The 17,220-nt window shown below is 24.0% G+C and overlaps 4 protein-coding genes across 4 annotated transcripts; 1 reads left to right on the forward strand and 3 right to left on the reverse strand.

Annotated features, from left to right (window-relative positions):
- Positions 1-85: 85 nt before the first annotated feature.
- On the reverse strand, positions 86-4,912 carry SRAE_2000223900 (Proteinase inhibitor I2, Kunitz metazoa domain and EB domain and Cysteine-rich repeat and Lustrin, cysteine-rich repeated domain-containing protein; the record flags this gene model as incomplete). Its single annotated transcript, XM_024653286.1, has 5 exons — positions 86-2,542; positions 2,590-2,922; positions 2,973-3,300; positions 3,363-4,806; positions 4,852-4,912. 5 exons carry the CDS (start codon positions 4,910-4,912, stop codon positions 86-88), a joined length of 4,623 nt encoding a protein of 1,540 aa, XP_024506777.1.
- Positions 4,913-5,661: 749 nt separating this feature from the next.
- SRAE_2000224000 (Proteinase inhibitor I2, Kunitz metazoa domain and EB domain and Cysteine-rich repeat and Lustrin, cysteine-rich repeated domain-containing protein) lies at positions 5,662-10,256 on the reverse strand (the record flags this gene model as incomplete). The annotated part of the gene is made up of 4 exons (XM_024653287.1): positions 5,662-7,865; positions 7,917-8,211; positions 8,255-9,873; positions 9,932-10,256. 4 exons carry the CDS (start codon positions 10,254-10,256, stop codon positions 5,662-5,664), a joined length of 4,443 nt encoding a protein of 1,480 aa, XP_024506778.1.
- A 2,287-nt stretch (positions 10,257-12,543) lies between these two features.
- SRAE_2000224100 (RNA recognition motif domain and Nucleotide-binding, alpha-beta plait domain-containing protein) lies at positions 12,544-13,040 on the reverse strand (the record flags this gene model as incomplete). The annotated part of the gene is made up of 2 exons (XM_024653288.1): positions 12,544-12,870; positions 12,921-13,040. 2 exons carry the CDS (start codon positions 13,038-13,040, stop codon positions 12,544-12,546), a joined length of 447 nt encoding a protein of 148 aa, XP_024506779.1.
- A 262-nt stretch (positions 13,041-13,302) lies between these two features.
- On the forward strand, positions 13,303-14,310 carry SRAE_2000224200 (GH21964p; the record flags this gene model as incomplete). The annotated part of the gene is made up of 1 exon (XM_024653289.1): positions 13,303-14,310. The coding sequence occupies one exon, from the start codon at positions 13,303-13,305 to the stop codon at positions 14,308-14,310; it is 1,008 nt and encodes a 335-aa protein (XP_024506780.1).
- Positions 14,311-17,220: the final 2,910 nt, after the last annotated feature.

Raw genomic sequence — 17,220 nt, forward strand, 5'->3', positions numbered from 1 at the left:
TATAATAAGTTGTTTATTTTTTGACTTAGTAAATTTTTACAAAATTATTAGAGATTAATATATTTAATAAAATAATTAATAAAATTTATAAGTTATTCTTTTTTTTTAATTTTTTAAAATTTTGTATTTTTTCTACACTTTTACATACACCATGAACTGGGGACATTTTAAGAGGACAGGATGTCTGACACCGTTGAATAATTTTATCCTTTACTTGTAATTCTAAAAGTACCATATATGATGGACATGGAAATGATGATTGTGGTGGAATACCAACAACAACATCATTTTTTGATGTATCACTTTCTGGTAATTCATCTTCAATTATTTCATCATATGTATCAATTGGAACATATGGAATTGTTCTTTGTGTTTGTCCCATAGATGGTGTAACAATTGATTTAAATTGATTCAACATTTTATATGTTGAAAAATCAAATTTATCTTTAGTTAAAATAGTTTTTGTCTGTGGTTTTCTTTGCCTTGAAGATAACTTTTTTTTTTGTGATAAATTATTTAATTCACAACATATTGTTTTCATTATATTTGATGTTGATTTTATACATGAACTACCAACAGGACATTTTTGAAAATAATTACAAACTATTGGATTACCACTAGAAGGATAAAGTAATGGTGTACCCTTTACACAAATATTTAAAACTTCTTCTTTTTTATTTTGTAATGATTTGGATGAAATACTTTTGGAGATAGTTGATGATATACTACAACAATGATATTGTTTATCTTTAACTGTAAAAAGGCATTTATAACCAATATGGCATGGTCTACCATTCATACATTTTTGTGGTACACCATTAATCATAAAATGTTTTCTTTTATTTGGACAAATTTCTTCAATTAATCCCTCATTATTATTTTTATTATTTCCTGTTTTTCTACTTCTCATTGGAATTTTTTTTAATTTCTCTACACCTGGTTGTTTTTGAATAACTTTATTTTTTTCAATTTTTGTTTTTTTAGTATTAATAATTTTTTTACTTGATCCAAGTATACATTTTCCATTTTTAAACATAAAATATTTAGGACATTTACATTTTCCTGATTGACATGTTCCTTGAGATTCCATACATTGTTTACTTGATGTACAACTTCCACCTAAATCACTTTTTGGAAGACATATACCTTCAACTTCAACATCTGTCGATCTACATATTAATTTAACAACTTCTTTAATAGGTTCTTTTTTAGAAATACAAATATTATTTTCAACTTCTTCATATAATTTACACATACAATAACTACTTCTACAGGTACTACCACCTAAACATTGTAATGTATCAACACATTTTTCTCCAGGATTAACTTTATTATAACATTCTCCATTTAAAAATAATTGATTTTCTTCACATGGATTAGGACCAGTGCAACAAAGATCATATCCAGCACGACCTTTAACACACATATATCCAAATGGACATGGTGAACCACCTCCTCCAAGATTACATGTTTGTGGTGTTCCTGATAATCCAATAAATGCAACTAAATTTGAGGGGCAATGTGATGGAATAGCACAACATTGGAATATATTTTTTGAATTAATAAATTGACAAAAATATCCTAATGGACAATCAGAACCACCAGCTGTACATAATTTTGGAGTTCCAGTAGATTGTTCAATGAAAGCAATTTGATTTGCTGGACAACCATCTTGTTCATTTTTCCTTTCTTCAGTAAATTCATAATTTTGTAATTTTCCACAACAAAAATATTTCATATTTGTTTTACTCCATTGACATGAATAATCATTAGGACATCCATTATTACTTAATGATCCAAAAGGATTACATTCAACAATTTTATTATTTTTAATATAAATAAATTCTCCTGGTGGGCAGTCACCAGTTGGAGGTGGTGAATATTTTGGTGTACCTTTACAACAATATCCTGATTCTTCATCAATATTACCATTACTTTTACATTGATAACCATTAGGACATGATAAGAAATGTCCTATACGACATGCTTTTGGCATTTTAGAACCTTCATCAATTAAATAATCTTCTTTTCCAGGACATATATCATTACTACTACAACAATATCCCTGTAATGCACCTTTAAAACCACCAAGACATACATAACCATCACCACATAAATTTTTTTTAGCATTTACAATACATCGAACTGGTTGTTTTGTAGTACTATCAATAAATGAAGCTCTTCCAGTTGGACAATAATTTTTTTCAACATTACCACAACAATAATATCTATTTTTTACAATATTAAAGCGACATAAATAATTTGGTGGACAGGAATGTTGTTCATTAATTAAACATTCTTTAACAGTAAAATCTATTGCATTCATATAAGCTTTTTCTCCCTCTGGACATACACCCATATCTGTACTTCCACAACAAACATTACGATTTGTCAGTTTATCATATGTACAGGAAAAATTAATTGGACAGGTATTTTGTAAATTATTATTACATGTTAATGGTTCTTGAGTATTAGGATTTAAATAAACTATATCACCACTATCACATGCTGCTGATAGACAAAATTTTGAGCATACTTCAAGCTAAAAATATATTACTTAATAAAATAATAATTAATAATATAACATACATTTGGAAAATTATTTGAATTTCCATGACATCCATTATACAAGAATGATGTACATTTTTGATTTATTATATTAAAATAATATTTTGTCACAACTGATAAACCTCCAGAACATGAAGATGAACCTTGTTGTGGTGGTAATGAACATATATATGAACGTGAAGGACAACACCTAGAATTAACTTTATTTCCAATTGATATTATTAAACATTCATGTGTCTCTGGACATTTATTATCATCATCAGAACATGATATTAAATTTGATGTAGAATCTCTTAATGGTTGTAAACCATTTGGACATCCACCAACAGAACAATAATTTTGACATTCTTCAAGCTTAAAAATAAAATATATTATTAAAAATAAAAATAAAAAAAAAAACTTACATTTGGAAAATTATTAGAATTACCATCACAACCATTATATTGAAATGAGACACATTCTTGATTTTGATTATCATAATAATATCTTATACTAGAACCAGGTCCACATTGTATACCTTTATGACTTGGTAATGAACATGTATATGCTTTTTTTTCACAACATCCATAATTTGTTCCATCAAAATGACAATAATAATTAACTGGGCATACTGTTTGATCTCTATTTGTTGAACATGTTACAAAATTACCATTATGATCTTTATATGCTTGTCCCTGTGGACATCTTGGTTCTGGTGTAGCATTTTTACAATAATTTTGACATTCTATTAATCTAAAAAAAGAATAATTTTTTTTTTAATTTTTATAAAAAAAAATAATTATATAAAAACTTACGTTTCAAAATTATTATCATTACCATTACATGTATTATATTGAAATGCCTGACATTCTTTGGTACTTGGACTATACCAATATCTTTGTACACTTTTATCACAATTACCAACTCTTAATGGTTGATTACATATTGTTTGCATTTTAGCACAACAAACACCTTGATCAACTTTACAAAAATGTGTACTTGGGCATTGTGCTGATGATCTACATGTTTGTGTTTCTTCACCAATTTGTAGTGGACTTCCTCTATCACATTGTAAACGTGTACAAAATAATTGACATTCTAATCTGGAGGCAAAATTATTATAATTACCACCAGCACCATTATATGTAAATGGTGAACATTTACCATTTTCAGGATTATAATAAAATCTTGTTGAGGGGGATGTTCCTTGTTTATGAATACCAGAATGATATATTGTATCTCTATTATTTAAATCTAATGGTCTACCACCAATTGAACTACATATTGATTGTGTTGATGGGCAACATAAATTAAGAGAACCAATAGATTTACATTCAAAATTATTACTACATGGTGTATTAACTGAACATCCAGTAATTGGTGTTTCTTCAACAAATGTTTTTCTTACTTCATATTCAGGTGAACCACGACAATAAGCTTTACAGTATGATTCACAATGTTCAAGTGAACGAAAATTATTTGGACTATGATCACCAGGACCTGAAGCAAATGGATCCCACATAAATTGACTACATTGTCCTGTTATAGTATTATAATACCATCTAGGTTCTGATGGATTAGGACCAGTAGCTGATGGTTGTATACAGACAAATGCTCTATTTGGACAACAAATTCCATTTGCTTTTGATGAATAACCAGCAGATGATAAATCTATTGGTGATACAAATCCAACACAATCATAAATATCAGCTAAATAACTATTATCAGATGGAAATAGACATGCAGCACTACCATCACCTATTTCTTCACTTCCTGGTATTTGTGAAGTTTTAATTGATTCAGTATTACATAAAACAGGTCCTGGTCCATTATTTTGTCTTGGATGATGAGGATCTGATAAAGCAGATGTATATCCAGCACCTTCAGGTAATGGACAACTAATAGCTAATGTATTATCATTAGCATCACGAACATCTAAACAAACATTTCCATCTCTAGTTCTTCTTTCAACTTTATTTTCCCCACAACGACATGTTCCAACACCAGCTGTAAAATCACAAAAAGTTTCTGGCCATACACTACTACATTGTTTATCATCAACACAACCACTTTCACCAGGTCCTTTTTTAAGATAACAATATCCAGATATAGATACATATGTTGATAAACATTCACATCTTCCAGAAGAACATGACATTCCAGAAAGGCAATCTGTATTATATTGACAATTATCTCCCACATTACCAGAAGCAGCCTGTCTTTTATCTTTTTTTAAAATATCATTTTTTCCATAAATTTCTATAAAATTAATATAAAAAAATGGTAAAAAAAATTAAACTTTACCTTGAATTAAAATACCTATACATAATAGTAATATTAAAATATATTTTAATCGTTCAATCATGATATATTTAATACTTATTGTATAAATATGGAAATATAATTTATTAACAAAATATATATTAAAATAAAGATTAATAATATCTTAATCTAAAACTTTTTCTCTTAATCTAACATTATATTAAAATTTAAACTCCACCTTTTAAGTATAAATAATCAACATTTACCATTAATAAACATTACCTTTCCGTTAGTAGATGTCAAAAAATGACTTTCATTAAACAATATTTCCTATACTAATTGTCAATTAAATTATTTTACCTCTGTCATATTAAGTATATTCTTTTATTTATTTTTATTAAATTTGACGTGTGATAATTATATATTAGCCATTGGTCTAAATCACTGCTTGGCACCTTTCTATAAATTAAAAAATTTTTCTTTGTATAATTAAAAGTATTGATGTAATTTTTTTTTTAAAATTATATTAATTAAAATTAATATTATTTCTATAAAATATACTTTATTTAATAGTATACATATGTTGTTTTTTTTTAAAATAAAATTCAAATTTTTGGTATATTTAAAATATACTGTAGAAAAAATTTTGTAAATCAAAAATATTACATTTGTTGAAATTAAAATTTTTATATATTATTTATTTTTTACTTAAATCAGAATTGTTTATTAGTATTAAAATTTTTTAAATTAAAAAAAATATCAATATTTTTATTAAAATATTATTAAACATCATATTCAAAAAAAGTTTTCTTATTTCCCTGCCAATACTTTTGAATTTGTCATTTATTATAATTATCCCGTTTGATTATATACAACATTTTCAATTTCATTTGATATAGTTATATTTGAAGTATAATTATTATCTGTTTGATGGCGTAAAGAGCAACAAATATGATTGTAAATTTGAGAAATTGATTTATCACAAGTATAACCTATGGGACAATTTTCTTTATTTGGTATACATTGTATAGGAGTTTTTGTTAATGGATAAATTAATGGTGTTCCACGAGGACAAATATCTGAAAGCATTGGAATAGCATTATCTATTATTATATCAGTTTCAAGTAAATTTTCACTACAACAATAATATTCATATGATGTATATATACATTGATAACCATTAGAACAACGAGTTTTTGTACATTTCTGTGGTATACCATTTAATAAATATGGAATTCTACCTTTTGGACATACTTTATCTTCAGAACGTAAATTAATAATTTCTTCATTTATATTTTTTTTACCACAACATATAAATATTTGTCTTGATAAATTCATTTCACAATTATAACCTAATGGACAAGTATTTGTTTTTGGAGAACAATATTGTATTTTATCAGTTTTAGGATCTATAAATGGTTTAAGAGTTGTATTAAAACATTTATATAAATATGAATCCATATTAGGAATAATATTAGTTTCAATAGCTTGATGATTTATTATAGGTAATGTAACTCTTGGTTTCATTCTTCTATATTTTATTTTTTTAAATTTTTTTTTACTTGGAATAACAACAGGTAATTTTTCTTCTATACATCTATTTTTTTCATAATCATAATATTCATCTTTTCTACAACTACAAATTCTTTTTATACAAAATGAAGTTTTTGGACATTGTGTATGACTTATACATCTACCACCAATATTTACTTTTTCATAACAAGCTTTATCTATTAATACTTGATTTTCTAAACATTCTGGTATTTGTTGGCAGATACCATCAATAAATGTTGTTTTTTTAGAACATACACAAGTATTTCCAAGACAAATACTTCCACCTAAACATTGAATATTATTTTCACATTTTTCTCCAACATTAACTTTTTCTAAACATTTACCATCAAACATTATTTCATTTTTTTTACAATTTTTTTCAATAACACCTGATGTACAACAATGATAATTATTAAGGTTAGTTTTCTGACAACTATATCCTTTTTTACATTGACTTTGTCCTAAAATACATTTTTCTGGTTGACCATCTATTCCAATAAATGCTACAGAATTACCTGGACAACCACCACTTGTAGCACAACATTGAAATTGTACATTTTTAAAACTAAATTCACAAAAATATCCTAATGGACAATCAGAACCACCAGCTGTACATATTCTTATTTTATTATTTTCATAAAATGCTTTTTGATTTCTTGGGCATCCATCATCTTTTATATATTCTATTGGTTTTTGTCCACTACAACATTGATATGCCATATTAGTAATACTCCATTGGCATGTAAAACCAGAATCACATGGAAAATCATGTACATTAAATGGATCACATGTTTTTATTTGTCCATTAGATATTAAGGCATATTCACCTGGTGGGCAACCATTAGATTTTAACATTGGTGTACCTTTACAACAATATCCTGAATTATCATTATTACCATTACCACCATTATTATTACTAGTACTACTTTTTTGACAATAATAATTTCCTGGACAACTAATATATGATCCTATTGTACAACGACGGGGTTGATTACTTGTAGAATCAATTAAATATTCACCATTATTAGGACATATATCATTAGTTGAACAACAAAAACCTTGAAAAGCATTTTTTAAATATGATTGACAACTATATCCAATTGGACATTGATTTTTATTTCCATTAATAGTACATTTTATAGCTTGTAATGTTTTAGAATTTTTATATAAAAATTTACCAACTGGACATGTTTCAGGACCACTACAACAATAATATTTTTTATTATTAAAATTAAAACGGCATAAATAATTTGAGGGACATGAACCTTCTTGATTTATTGTACATTCTTTTGCTGTCATATCCATTGCATTTATATAAGCTTTCTCTCCATGTGGACATACACCCATATCAGTTGCTCCACAACATACATGTGTATTAGAAAATGAATTTAATGTACAAACATAATTTTGTGGACATGCATTTTTTAAATTTTCATTACATGTTAATGGTATATTTGTATTAGGATCTAAATATACACTTTCACCAGTTCCACAACTACTTGCTTTACAAAAATTATTACATTGTGATTCAGAAAAAAAATTATTTAAATTACCATTACATCCATTATACATAAAACTACTACATTGTGAAGTAACAATATTAAAATAATATCTTGGAATTGGACTATTTATACATGATGTACCAACTTGTGGTGGTTGAGAACAAATATGTGATCTTGTTGGACAACATCTATTTGATAATAAACCTTTAACTGCAATTTCTGTACATTCATGTGTTTCAGGACATGAATCATTATCATTACATGATACTAATTGATGTTGATGATCTCTTAATGGTTGACCACCATTTGGACAAGCTATACCACAATACTCTTCACATGCTTCAATCTAAAAATAAAATAAATTATGAAAAATAAAAAAAAAAACTTACAGTTTGAAAATTATTTGAATTACCATCACAACCTAAATATTGAAAAGCTTCACAAGTATTTTTACTAGGATTAAAATAATATTTAAATGATGTACCAGCACCACATTGAACACCTTTATCACTATTTAAACTACATGTATAACTTTTTGTTGGACATAATCCTGAAACTTGACCATCATTAAAACAAAAATAATTTGGTACAAGTATAGAAGATGATCCTTCATTACATTGAACAAAATTTCCATATGAATCTTTGTATGCTTGACCCTGAGGACAACGTGGTTCTGGTGATACATTTTTACATGTCTCTTGACATTTTAATAATGTTTCAAAATTATTATCATTTCCTTGACATCCTGAATATGAAAAAAGTATACATTGTTTTATTAAAGGATTATAATAATATCTTTGTAAATTTTCTGAACAATCACCTGTTCTTAATGGTTCTGAACAAACTGTTTGCCTTTTAGGACAACATACTTTTTGTATCATATTACAAGAATATGATGATGGACAATCATGATTACTTTCACATTTTTGTGCATCATTACCAATTTTTAATGGATTTCCTATTTCACATACTAATCTTGAACAAAATATTTCACATTCATATTTTGTTATAAAATTATTAAAATTTCCACCTGATCCTTTATAAATAAATGATTCACAACGTTTTTTTTCATTATTATAATAAAAACGTATTTGTTCTTTTCCAGTTTTTGTTAAAAACCCTCCATGATATATTGTATCTCTTGGTAAAATATTATCAATAAATCTTCCACCTTTATAACTACATATTGATGATACTGTTGGACAACAAAAATGTTCAGAACCAACACTTTTACATTCATAATCATTACCACATGATAATGATGTCGAACATGATGTAATAGGTTTTTCTTTTAAAATTGATTTTGCTTTTATATATTGTGGATATGAACGTGTACAGGTATCACGACAATAATTAAGACAATGTTCCATTGTTTTAAAATTATTAGAACTATGATCACCTGCTGTTGGAGCAATTGGATCCCATAAAAATTGTTGACATTGACCAGTAATTGAATTAAACCACCATCTTCCTTCTGTTGGATTTGGACCAGAAACTGCTGGTTGTGAACATGTAAAAGCTCTACTTGGACAACAAACACCATTTGCTGATGGATGATAACTTGATAATGGATATTTTGTTTTTAAATTTATCATTGGTGATGTATGAATACAATCATAAATATCACCAACATACTCACCAGTACTTGGCCATATACAACCACCACCACCTTGTAATTGTGGTATTGGTTCAAATGCACTTGTTGATCCTACCGTGCAACCAACTGGTAAACCATCAAATTTTTTATTTGGATCAGATAATGCAATTTTAAAACCAGCACCTTCAGGTAATGGGCATATAAAATGTAAATTTTCATTTGGTTCACCATTCTTAGATGCATTATCAACCAATGAAACACATACCCAACCATCTCTTGTTTCTCTAGCTAAGTGTGTTTTTTCTGGACATTTACATGTACCTATACCTGATTCCATACTACAATGCGCTGATGGAAATACTGCTTGACATTGTGCATCATAAATACATCCAGCAGAATTAGGATTTATAACTATAAAATATATAGAATAAAAAAAAATTAATGAATTTTTTGTAAAAAAAAAACTAACTTTCATAACAATATGATTCTTTTAAAATGTATGTAGAAAGGCAGGTACACACTCCCGACAAACAATACATTCCAGAAAGGCAATCTGTATTAAATTGACAATTATCACCAACTTTACCAGAACCAGTTGAAGAAGTACCATATTTAAAGATATCTCTTGTTGGATCAATACAACCTTTATCTTTAATAAAAAAACTTCCCCTAGGACATACATGTTTTTCAAAAATTTTTTTATCAATATTACAGGAAAGATAACCTATCTCATCATAAGATATTTTATTACTAATTTCATTACAATAATATAAAGGAAGTTTAATATTTTTCATATCTAAAGTACAGGTATCTAAATATTTTGGAAAAGTACAATTACAGGTACTATCCTCTGTACAGTTATAAATATTTTTTTTAATATCATTTTTAAAAAAATCCAACTTTTCTGAAGTATGTTGTGAAAACAACAATTGTTGTCTTGTCAAAATAAATAAGCTTAATAATATTAATGTAATATCATAATAAAATACCATTTTAAAATAACAATAAAAAAAAATATTTATTAATTGTTAAAAGATATAATAATTAGAAATAAAATATTCCTCAAACTTCAAATATTAATAATTTTAAATTAAATAAAAGGAGTGTCTAAAATTAACAATAAATAATATAATAATTAAAACTATTTTCAGTGGTATAACAATAACATAAATAGAAATATTATTGTCTAAAGATTATTAGAAACTTCCTTTTGTTTATTTAAGAGGAATAGTATAATATTTGAAAGCTTCACAATACGTCACCTAACTGTTGCCTTACATTTTGGAGATATTTATTGTATTATTGACAAATAGAGGTAATTTATTTTAATGTGAAGACAGTTTTATTAGATAAAGACACGATTTTTAGGAGAATTTTGACAATACAGTCACGGAAAAATATTTTTCTTCTAACTTTAGATTAAAAAATAACTTTATACATTAAAAAAATATATAAAAATTAGTAAATATGAGTCCAGAAATTTATAATATTTTTATCAATTTGTAGATAAATGTAAATAAAAAAAAATATCGTCATGAAGGTTGGATTTTAGATGAATAAATCACTTTCATTATATACTAGAATTTCACATTTTAAGCAATTTTATTTTAGCAAAAATAACATATTTACTGTAACTTTATCTTTTTTATAATTAGAAAATAAAAAACAGTTTCTTTTTGATTTGCTTTTTTTCAGTGTCAATAATATTTTAAAATTGGTTGATTTTTTAACATTACAGATAAAAACTTAATTTTAGGGTCACTGACTTAGTAGAAATTTTTTTTAGATATTTGAATATTATACATAATTTGTTTTTAAATTACAATGTTGATTTAGTAAAAACTTTTATATTTAACAACAAATAAATAAAGAAAAATTTAAATTTAAGAAAATTTTTTTTATAAAAATTAAATAAAACAACTTTTTTTAGAAATTAAATATAAGACTATAATCATTCGATAGCCCTTGAAATGGGATGAATTTTGAATATAATCAACAATATTGTAAAATTGAAACTTCGGGAGTTATAGGGATTCAAAGTTGAAGGGCGAAATTGTGGAATTTTTTTTTAAATCTCGATTTCTATTATACAATAAGATATTTTACAAAAAAACAGTTGTTTCTAGATCATTTTTTTACGAGAAATTCATTAAGCCTATTCATATCTTTATAGGACTTCTAAAAATAAAGATATGATAAGAAATATGTTTTAAAAAAATTTTAAGAATCTAGCGATAACTCAGGTTAGTGAAGTCACAGGTCCATGAAATTTGATGCGCTGAGCTTCTTTTACAATTTAAGGTATACCCTACGTTGAAAACAATTTAGAATTTTTAACCCTTCTTGAAATACTATGCTTGGCACTTTTTCGCGCGTAATCCATTGTCATCATTTTTTTATATCTCGAAAATGGTTAAAGGTATAAAAATTTTTTGAAGGCAGACCCCACTTGAAAACTCATTTGAAGTAAATTGCAGAAATCTGATTACATTTATCATGATTTTGAAATGGTATAAAATTTCAATATAATTAACAAAAGCTGAATTTTAGAGTCATGCATGTATTAGAAATTTTTTTTGAAAATTCGAATATCAGATATATGTGTAATTTTTTTAAAAATACAGTAATGATTATGCTTTTTTAAACACTTTATTAAAAAGTGCAATTGAATTAATTTTCGATGACGTATATGGAAAAAAAAATATTCAAAGTTCAATTTAATTGTATTAATATTTTAACTAGAACAAGAAAATGTATATTTTATTATTCATTGTACATATACTTTATTATATATCTATTTTTAAAAATAATTCGTAACTATTACCTTGTATATTCATTTTTTACCAATGATATTTAACAAATAACCACTTATGATAAGAATCTAAAAAGATTTTGATAGAAACTTTTTATATATTTCTTTTTTGTATATTCACATAAAAATACTTTTACTTTATAATCACAAATATTCTTTTTATTTTTACTTATGGTGAAACATGTAATGCTGAATAAAAACCATGAATTTATTTGATAAAAGATATAGTAAAAAAAATGGAAAAAAAAGACAAAAAAAAGAATTTACATTTATCGATATGAACGCTGTCTACTACCATATTTCCTATAATCACTATTCGAATTACTAGAAAATTGTTGATCCCTATAATTTCTCATCATATCCTGCTCAACCTGATAAGCTAATTGTCCATTTTTTCTTAGATCCATAAACAAATTACTATGCATAGATTTTCCCTTAGGTTGAACTGTTATTTGTTTTCCATACAAAGAAATACCGTTCATCATTTCAGAAGCAAATATTGGTGAATGTATTGTTTTAAAAGAAACTAAAGCATACTGAGCCTCATTTTTATCTTTGTCTAAGGGTGGCAAAAAAACATCCTGTACATTACCTACCTAAATAATAATAATAATAAAAATTTTAAATTAAAAAAATGTATACTTACCTGAGAAAATAATTCCCAAAGAATTTCTTTTGTAACTTTAGAATCTAAATTTCTAACATATATTGTACGGTCATCTCTTGTACAATTATTTTCATTATAAAATAAATTATATTTCGACATTTTTTTTAAAAATATATGCAATCAAAATTGGCTATAAGATCAAAAATATAAAAATAACAACAAATTGAAAATATTTAAAAACAATTAAAAAAAAAGCTTTGTTTTTTTTATTATCAGGGGTATAATAATTTGGAAAAGTGTATACTCAAAGGGGTTTATGATATAGTAATAGATTTGAATTTATATAATGAATTAGTCAGATTTTTAGAATATAAAAAATGTTTATTAACTTTTGATATATTATTTGTCATTTTTAATAATAATGAGATATTCACGTAGTCAGAGTCGTAATAGAAGTATTCAAAAAGATGAAATAGATGTAAAATTATCATCACAGATAACAAATCTATTTTGTAGCACAAAAAATGATACCAAAAATAGTGATGTTCTTAGTACAGATACATTAACATATTCTCCCAAATTTGAATGTATCCTTGCTCATGGATCTTCGGTAGCTTTTGTAAGTAGTTTTAAAAATTTACCAGAACTTTATATCAATATTGCTAAAGCATTTAATATATCTCCTGAAGATATACTTTATTGTACTGCTAATACAATGAAAATTGATCCATCAACATTTATTACAAATAATGTTAATTTTGGTGATGTAATTTATGCTCATATCAAAGGACAACGTAAAGAAGTTCAAATTACTAAGACTGGTGAAGCTTTAGGAATAACAATTACAGATAATGGTGCTGGTTATTGTTTTGTAAAAAAAATCAAATTAGGAAGTACTTCTGCTTTAGCTTTTCCTGCTATTTCAATTGGTGATCATATTGAAAAAATTAATGGAGCCACAATGGTTGGAATGACACATTGTAATGTTGCTAGAGTTTTAAGAAATATTGCTATTGGTGAATCTTTTATAGTACGCCTCATTGAACCATACAAAACTGGCTTTAGTCATATTTCAACCAGAAGTAGTCGTATACCAAATAAAACTACAATTGATATTACAAGTGGCACAGGGACATTACGCTTCAAAGCTAATGGAGATGTTGTTATCCAAGAAGCTCCGGATAAAATGATTATTTCTGCGATGAATGATATTTTTGATTCATATCTTGGATTACATGATGATGAGTTAGCTTTATCTATATGGGAACTTGGTCGTGATTGTCAAGATGTCATGGAATTAACAAAAAAAATAAATGAAAGTGAAATTAATATTTTTGAGTTTCCTGATGAGTTAATTTTTGATATGTGGGGTGTCATAGATGACTTTAGAAAATCTCGTCTTTCCAGTCAAACTGTTAAATCTGATTAAGTGAATAAATTAAAAATGATATAAAGAAAAGGATTGTTCCTGACTTAAAAAATTTTTAAAATATAACTTTTTTATTATTAATTTAATTTAAATATAAACATTATTCATGTATTTTTATTTTTGATCTGGCAAAAGAGGAAAGTTTTATTAAATATGAGTTTTTAAAATAAAATTTAAACTTTAGATAAGTAATAAATTATTTTAAAAATTTGTTAATTATATTATTGTGCTAGAGCAATTACTTAAAAAACATTTTTTTGAATAAAATATTTAAATATTTAATTAGAATAAAATTAATTTATTTTAGCATTCAAATTATTTTTACTTCATTTTCATGAATTTTTTAGTATCTTGTCAAAATTTTATATTTATTGGTACTTTTTTAGACTAAATTATAACTTATTTAAAATAATTTTGTAAAAGCTTGGATGTAAAAAATTTTAATATGTTATCAAAATATGATATAATTTGATGATCCAACTATCAAATTTTTTCTTATAACAAACTATATTTTAATACTTTATGAAGACAAAATTTTATTCATTTGAAACAAAAATTTACTGAATAAATAAAAAAAACAGAAATATGTTGTAATATTTTTTGATAAAAATAAAACCAAATAATCTATTTAAATATTTTAAAAATAAATTTATATAAAAAAAGCTAGCTTATGTTAATCATTTGGCACTCTTATCAAAGCGAACTCAATTACTGATAAATATAAAAAAAAAATATTTTTAGAAAAAAATTCATTTTTAAAAGAATACAATTTTTAGCTATAACTTGTTAAAGACTTATCCAAATTGTGCAGATAGTTTGAAAAATTAATTTTATTATCTGAAATTTGTAGCATGTGGATTACGAACTTAAAAGAATTTGTAAAAGTAAATTAAAGAGTATAGTATTTCATTAGATTGGATGTACTAAATTGATAAAAAATAATTTAATCTTTTTATTCTATATAAAAAAAATGTTATAAAAAGGTTTTTTTTTAGAGAATGTAATTACTAAAAATTTACAAAATAAATATTTGACAACTTTTTTAATATTATAAAGATTTTTATTTTTTTTTTTTGATTTAAGAAATTATAAATATATTAATCAAAGTAATTATATTTAACAATATATATTTAAAACTTTTTAAAATTATTTAAAGTATTTTTCTCATCATCTACATTTTACGAATATTTTATTTTACCATATATAATTAGATTATTCTATAGAAAAAGATATTTTTAACTTTCATAGATATGATACAAATTTTAATCATCATATATGCACAAAGAATAAAAAGTTTTTATATGGTATTTTTTGATGTATAAAATATAACTTGCAAAATTTTTTTTTTTTTCACAAAAATAACATTTTATAATTTTATTCTTTCAAATTAATATATAAATTTTCTTTAATATGCTTTTTTGTTAAAATTTATCAAACAATTTTCTGAGTAATTGGTTTTAAATATATATGTATATATGTTTGTAATTTATTTATAGTATTGAATTTTTGCTAGAAAATATATTTATATATTTAATTAATCATTTTTTTTATTAAAGCTATTTTTAACAATTATTTAAATAAACATATTTAATTTTAATACATAAAGATAAAATATTGTTTGTCATTATGTTTGAAATTTATAGACAAAATATTATAAAAAAGGTGTAAATTATATTTATACATATAATTATAATATTTCATTTTTTAAAAATTTATTTTACCTTATAATTACAATTATAATTTTACTATTTATAATAATGTAGATATAAGTTTTATTTTTATTATAATCTTTTATATTATTTTTAAATATCTTATCATTTTTAAGAATGTTATTCAAAATATGTGATAAAATTAATGAAATATTTTGTAGATTAATTCCCTATAGATATTATAGTACGCTAATTTATCTCGTTTATTATATATTTTTAAATTATTTAAAATTATTTTATATAACTAAAATATCTTATTTTTTTAAACGTTATTATTCTTATTAATTACTTATAAGATAAAATGTAATTGAGAATAAATTATTAGTTTATTAATTTATTATGCGATAAAAAATTTATGTATTGTAAACTTTTTTTTTGACTTTAATATTTGAAAATCTTAGCTTATACGTGCAATTTAAAAACATCTATTAAAAGATTTTTTTTAATTTAATTTGCCTTATTTAACATCACATCTGGTATCAAGTAAAAAACAAAAATTTATTACTATTTATTTTAAAATTAAAATTATTTATATAAAAAATGGTATGTTTCAAATAAAATTATGATTTTTTTATAAAATATTTTGTTTTCGATCATATCAATTATATAAATGGCTTTTTTTTGACATCTTACAAAACCCTTATATAATATTTTTTTTTATATTCAATGTTAAAAGTATATCCAAAAAAAATAATACATTTTTTATTATATTTTAAAATTAATATGTATCTTTAATTACTATATCATTCATTGTTTTTTTTTACATTATATTAAAATGTTTAAAAAAAAAACTTTATGATATATTTTTAAAAGACGGTTATTTTTATTTTTAACAAAAAATATTTGTAACTTATGTATGTTGTAATTTATCTAAAAATATTAAAATTTTTGTATTAGGATACATTTTTAGGATTAAAAAAATATTATTATGTTAAAATAATTTCTTTTTTTTTTCTAGCAAAAAAATTTAGATAATCGTACTTTATAATTTATATCTGTAAATTTAAAGATATAATCACTCTCAGATAAAATCAATTCTTATTTATATGCCAATAATATATTTTAAGCAAATTTAATAATTTGATTAAAAAAAAGCATCACATAATTATATGGTATTTTTATTTGTATTAATATTCTTAGTCAAATCTACTTATTGTATAATTATTATTCCACAAAAGAAAATTTTTTTTTGTTTGTTTTA

The sequence above is a fragment of the Strongyloides ratti genome, assembly GCF_001040885.1.
Source record: "Strongyloides ratti genome assembly S_ratti_ED321, chromosome : 2".
Lineage (NCBI taxonomy): Eukaryota > Metazoa > Nematoda > Chromadorea > Rhabditida > Strongyloididae > Strongyloides > Strongyloides ratti.